At 26.2% G+C, this 6,425-nt stretch overlaps 2 protein-coding genes across 2 annotated transcripts; one reads left to right on the plus strand and one right to left on the minus strand.

The window, feature by feature from the left end:
• The first annotated feature begins 645 nt into the window (after positions 1–645).
• LOC122859649 (putative ubiquitin carboxyl-terminal hydrolase 50) lies at positions 646–1,479 on the plus strand. Its single transcript, XM_044163331.1, has 5 exons — positions 646–744; positions 824–937; positions 1,012–1,179; positions 1,274–1,387; positions 1,462–1,479. Exons 1-5 carry the CDS (start codon positions 646–648, stop codon positions 1,477–1,479), a joined length of 513 nt encoding a protein of 170 aa, XP_044019266.1.
• A 1,397-nt stretch (positions 1,480–2,876) lies between these two features.
• LOC122859650 (speckle-type POZ protein-like) lies at positions 2,877–5,064 on the minus strand. Its single transcript, XM_044163333.1, has 3 exons — positions 4,807–5,064; positions 4,073–4,700; positions 2,877–3,867 (listed from the first exon to the last, which is right to left on the minus strand). Exons 1-3 carry the CDS (start codon positions 4,832–4,834, stop codon positions 2,877–2,879), a joined length of 1,647 nt encoding a protein of 548 aa, XP_044019268.1. The 5' UTR covers positions 4,835–5,064.
• Positions 5,065–6,425: the final 1,361 nt, after the last annotated feature.

Here is a 6,425-nt window from a genome sequence, read left to right on the forward strand (position 1 = left end):
TGAAAATATAAATTACAATGGTATGATGAAATTGAACAAGCATGAAAAGATGATCCAAATTTTACGATCTTCTTATCAGTCACTTGTAAAATGTTTGGATAATTTACAACAAAAGCATGGTATTTGGGAGGAAAAAATAATGCAGCTTCATTCAGAGTTCGATGATAATGATGAAGAAGAACATGAAGAAGAAGAGGGTGGTGAAAATAACATAGATGCAAGTCAATTACAATTAAATAACCAAGGTCAACAAACAACAACTCCAGGTGAAACATCATTACAATTTCCATTGACCAATACAAACTTCAATCAAATTCGTAATAATCTTCATGATGAGCTAACTGATTCTCAAATACTACCAGATGTTGATAGAATAAATATATCAACTAAAAAAAAGAACAACAACATTAAACCAGGAACTAGATCAAAAATAAAACCAAAGAGAAAAACAAAGTTGAATAAAGTTGAATAAAGTTGATATTACCAACAGAAGATTTAATTTTATCAACATATGAAAATGATGAAGCTATTCAACAAGAACCTGGGCTAAGAGGTCTTGCTAATATTGGTGGTAAAACATGCTACATGAATTGTGCAATTCAATGTCTTGATAAGATTGATGAGTTCAAAAAGCATTTAATAAAAATGAAATACGAAAAAGAATCAGTTGCTGGTGAATTTATCAAAATGTTGAAAAAATTAAATGAAATTAATCAACCAGCATTTACACCTAGTTCATTCAAGGTATATTTAATTTGTTAAATTAATTATAAATTTAATATTTTAATTATTAACAATTAATTTTGTTTGTTTTGTTTTTAAGGATGCTTTCAAAAAACATGTTGGAATTCAAAAAAATTTTAATGTTGATGATCAACAAGATTCACAAGAATTTTTGACAGTATTATTCAATGAACTTCATAATGATTTAAAAATGGTAAATATATAATTTTATTATCTGTAAATGATGTTGTGTATACATTAATATTTTTATTGGTTTTTTTGTTAAAGGAAAATGATGGAATTTTATCAGAAGAGCGTTCGATTATCAAAGATACTTTTGAAATGACAGTGAGACAAAAAATTCTATGTCGATCTTGTCTCAATGAGAATGATTCTAGAAAAACAGAATATATTTTATTGGCTCCTCTACCAGCTGAAGACGATATTTCACTTGCTGTTAGTTGTCCAGACATTTTTTTTTATCATTAAATTGAATGTTTACTTTTTTTGATTTAAATAAATATCTGTTGTTTTTGTTTTTAAATATTAGAATTGTCTTAAGAAATATTTCGAGGAACAACCATTGGATAATACAAATTGTGCAGTTGATGGTTGTGGTAGTCAAAGTCGTACAATAATATTGGAACCACTTGAACTTCCACCAGTGATGATTATTCAACTGATGCGATTCTGTAATGATGGAACAAAAAATAATTGTCATGTTAATTTTCCAACAAGAGGATTAAAGATGAATAAATTTTTGGATGATGATGATGAAGATCATCAACAAGATTCAATGGAACAGCAAGAAGAGTTTGACTTGGTTGGTGTTATTGTTCATGAAGATACTAGTGGACAACAATTACTCAAAGTTGGTCATTATTTTTCCTATATATTTCATTCTGATACCAACAGGTAAATTTTATTATTATAAACTAATTATTAACTAATTTTTATTTCAAATGGAATGATTTTAAGGTACATTTTCAGCTAGATTTTGTGGGCGTGTCCTAAATAAAATCCTATGCTTTTTACATTGGAGATTTTGTCCTACCAACCCCAAAAAACCAAAAGTTTGAACTTGTCGTGATCATTTTTTTTGTGTTAACAATTTATTTTTTCCATTATTAATTAATCTTATGCAATATATTCCAATAAAAACCAATTATATGTTGATAAAAACAATTATTCTATAATATTTATTCATTTCAATATTGCACACAAAAATTTTTTTTTGTTAGTATGCATCACTGATTTGTATCAGTATAAAGTTTTTTATTTATATCCAATTAATATTAATATTTATTATCAATCTCAATTTTATATAGTTAATAAAAACATTTTTAATAATATTTTCATTAATGTTTGCATTTATGATGCTCCATTATTTTGTAATCACATTTCTTTTATGCAAGTTTAAATTTTCCCGCTTTTTCAATATTATGGCTCTTCATTAGAAAATCAGTAAAAAAACAACTTTTTACCACATATTTTTAATTAAAATAACGAAATCAGTTCTCTAACCCCATATAAACCAGGTATTAAAAAATTCCTTATTATTTTTACTATTATCTATCAGTTTTTCAATAAAATCTTATATTTAGAAATGTAATTTAGTTATGATCAAAAAAATTTCAAACATCCCCTCCCATAAGAGCCCATGTTTAACCTCTCTAAAAGTAGCCAACTTTAATTAATTATTATAAAAAAAATAAGTCTGTAACATAATATATTATTTCACGAAATGATTTATCAATATTTCAATTACATACTGTATAAATTTCAAGAAATTCTTATATTCGGAAGGTAGCTGAGAATGTACCTTAAATGTTTTTTTTTTTTTTTATTTTAGCTGGTATGAATTTAATGACAGTATTGTCAAGAAAATTGATGAAACAATTGTTACAAAAAAAAGATGATAGAAAAACAGCCTACATGTTTTTTTATAAAAAAAAATAATAACAAGTATATTTTTTGTCTTAAACAATTTGAAAATTTAATATATTTATTATTTATTATTGAGTATTGATGACTCGTTCAAATTTAAATTACATATTCATTATTTTTCATTAAATTTGACTTGAAAATGAGGTAGTTGTTTTGTATTTTTTTAAATAATAAACATTGGCATTTAATTTGATATTGTTGAATAATTATTCATCTGTTTTTTCCATGGCAATTGCACGAAATACTTCAATAGCCAAAGCAGGACGTTCTTTTTCCAAATCCTTAAATTCATTTGATCTCAGTATGCTTCCATTAGTCTGGATAAACTTAATAACAAAATCTTTCAACCCGTTGATGTCATGCTTGCGTGCAAGAAGCAAAGTTTTTATGGCATTGTCAATTGATAATGAATCAAACAAAATTTCTTCACACATAATTCTTAATCCAGCAATTTGATATTTTTGTGCAGCAATTATCAGCTCAGTTGTAAATTCATTGATTCTTGTTGGTTTTTTATTTGTATAAATAAATTCCAGCAATTGTTTTGCACCATCAAGCTTCATGTCGTCAATTTTAATACGATTATTATTGATTTCTTCATCAAACATTGCAGCAAATATTGGACTTTGAGTTGATAACATTAACTTGTGGGCTTTAATTTCTGTTCCATCAACTTCAATAACAACATCACTTAATTTTTCAGAATTAAAATATTCAAATATTTGATCACGTAGTTGATCTTTTGGTGAATATACTTGTCTTATTTTCTTTAATTTTGTTGAAGTTCCAATCATTGTACCAATTTCAAAAAGTATTTTCAAGTTGTCATTTGACAATAAACAAGAAGAATTATTAGTAATTTCTCGTTTATTTAAAAAATTAGGACAATAAATAATTCCTGTTTCTGGAATTGTTTTTGTCATTGAGTTTTCGCCAACAGTATGGACTGGATAATCAAAAGAATTTAAAATTGAAATCTTTATGGTGACTTGAATGTTATCTGGATGTTTGTCATCCAGCAAATTAATTTTCAGGCCAACAAAATCCATACTACTATCATAATATCCATTTGGATAAATATCAAAACGCCATTTATGCTCGCATTCACTTCCTTGTCCAGATGTAAATATTGATGATTTAATTGACTCACCATGAGTTTCTGTTCGGTATCCAAAATTTTTAATTGTCCATTTGAAGCTATCTTTTTTAACAAATGTATCAGTGACACACCATGATGTTAAATTTTCTTTTTCATTCAAGGTTTTTCTAAAAAAACTAATAAAAACAATAAATTAATTTATACACACATAAAAAAATAAAAATTATTTTATAAATATTAATTAAAAAAAATTAATGATAAAAACTTAAAAATAAAATAGATATATATTAAATAAATTATTACTTTGAATCACTGAAAGATGTTATTCCAAAAGCTGCTTTAGTTTGTGGAATGGATAAAGGATTATACGAAAACTTAGAAATTGAATTATCATTATTTCTTGGTCCAAATTGCGTTGGTTGTTGTTGTTGTTGATGTTGTTCTGTTGGTGCCTTCCAATTAAATGAGTTAAAACTTACACCGCAACCAAAACTAGCCGGTTGCATTATTGGTGTTACACTTCCATTTGCATTTTTTTCCGATCCAAATGAAGGTGTACTTGCTGGTTGTAAATTATTACTACCAAATGATGTTTGACTTGTTGCTGTTTCGCTAAATGATTGTGCTGTTCCTGAACCAAATCCAGCTGTTATACTTGGTGTTGGTGTTGGATTACCCAGTGATGTTTTATTATTTTCACCAGATGTGCTCGATGCTGGTTGACTAAATAATGTACTTGTTGTTGGCTTATTTGGATCAATAAAACCCAACGATTCATTTGATCTATTAAATAAATTCTCATTGAATTCTTTCGTACTTGGTATACATTGAGAACGTGATTTTTCATTTGCTGAATCACCAGAAAAAAGACCTGATGTAAATTTAAAACCATTTGTAGCAGACAGACTTTGAGCTGTCTTATCAAACTCATCTAAAATAAATTAACCAAATTAATTGTAATATTAATATTATTTTTTCTACAATGTTAAATAATTATAAATTAATATACACGTGTTGTAATAATTTTATTCACTTACCAGAATTATTATTTTTGCCAGTCGACATCGTTGTTAATCAGTAAAACACAGGAATCAAAATGAACAACTTTTAGTACGTTGGAGCTGATGCAAGCTGTGGACTGGATGACTCAGTATGAGTCAACTAGAAATTGGAAAATAACGTTGATAAGCACAAAAATAAAAGTGAACACAATGAACACGTTGGTCGTTGAGTAGCTGTGTTCGATGGGTCGTCTACTCGTCTCGGCTCAGTTCCGTCTCACTTTCGGCGCTTTTGTCGCACGGTCAATTAGAGAACTACGTGTAATGGAAAAAAAACCGATTGGTGCATTACTTTTAGTTCTCCAATTGACCGTACAATTGAAGCGCCTTAAGTGAGACGGAAGTACGGGGGTGCATTCCTTTAATAAAAAATTTTTTTTTTTTTTGCGATTTCGCCCTGTAATACCGACTAAAATTTTATAGGAAAAAGCTGTTTCTTGGGGTGTTCTTTTTTGGACGAAAAAAATTCTACACATAATATACCATACACTGTGGAATTCTCCTCTAGTGAACTCTACACAAAAAAAATTGTACTCACCTAAACTGTACACATAAAAAATTATGCTTATTTAAACTGTATTTAAAAAAACTTTACCCAGTGTATTCCGATAATGACCGATTGCTTATATTTCATGTATTAGGTCGGTAAAGAAGGTATGTATTTAGTTAATATAATATTACATAGATGTCTATTACGTATCCATTTTCTTTATTTTTAATAATTTTATTTGATATTATTAAATTATTATTAGAATTATTATTATCAAATCGTGAGCCTCTTGAAAAAATAAACTCTAACACATGTTATGCACCTTAAAATTTTCTCAAACTGTATGCACAAAAAATTAATGATGAAACTTGATGATTTAATATCAATATAATCGTAATTTTTTTTTTTCATGAAATAAAAATAGCACAAACAATATCCAGAGAAATTATTTAATTCGAATTTCATTATTAATATTAAGAGTAAAAATATGATGTAAAAAAATAATTATTAATAAAAAAAAATACAAAATGATAAACAAAGAATCAATATTATTTTCATTTTTTTTTTTTTTCTAATATCATATTTTTATTACTCATTACTTTTTATTATATATTTTTTTTTTCAATAACGGAAGATGATAATGATGAAAATACTTGCGAAACAAATAATGCATGAATTAAAAAAAAAATTATATGAATTATATCGAATCGATATTTAAAACAACCCCAAAAAACAAGTACATGTCAAGCTGTGCCATAACATTTTGATATAATTTTTTTTTTTTTAATATTAAATAAAAATAATACAAACAATATCAAGATTTATTATAAAATATGAGCTTTATTAATATAATATTGAGTGAAAAAATATGATGAAAAGAAAAATTTGTAACAAACAAAATACAAAATGATAAAAAAAAATCAATATAACTATAAATTTTTTTTTTTTCACCATGTAATAAAAATAACACGCAGACAATATCAAAGTATTATTTAATTTAAACATTATTAATATAATATTGAGTGAAAAAATATGATGAAAAAAAAAATTAATATCAAACATAAATACATAGAGGCTTACATGAAATGAAATTATTCATACGATG

The sequence above is a fragment of the Aphidius gifuensis genome, linkage group LG6 (assembly GCF_014905175.1).
Source record: "Aphidius gifuensis isolate YNYX2018 linkage group LG6, ASM1490517v1, whole genome shotgun sequence".
NCBI classification, from domain to species: Eukaryota; Metazoa; Arthropoda; class Insecta; order Hymenoptera; family Braconidae; genus Aphidius; species Aphidius gifuensis.

Coding starts and splice junctions, on each gene's coding strand:
- LOC122859649 (XM_044163331.1), top strand. CDS start 646: ATGAAATACGAAAAAGAATCAGTTGCTGGTGAATTTATCAAAATGTTG. Junction 745..823: donor TTACACCTAGTTCATTCAAG/GTATATTTAATT, acceptor TTTGTTTTTAAG/GATGCTTTCAAAAAACATGT. Junction 938..1,011: donor TTCATAATGATTTAAAAATG/GTAAATATATAA, acceptor TTTTTGTTAAAG/GAAAATGATGGAATTTTATC.
- LOC122859650 (XM_044163333.1), bottom strand. CDS start 4,834: ATGTCGACTGGCAAAAATAATAATTCTG. Junction 4,701..4,806: donor TGGCAAAAATAATAATTCTG/GTAAGTGAATAA, acceptor AATTTATTTTAG/ATGAGTTTGATAAGACAGCT. Junction 3,868..4,072: donor ACATCTTTCAGTGATTCAAA/GTAATAATTTAT, acceptor TAAAAAAGATAG/CTTCAAATGGACAATTAAAA.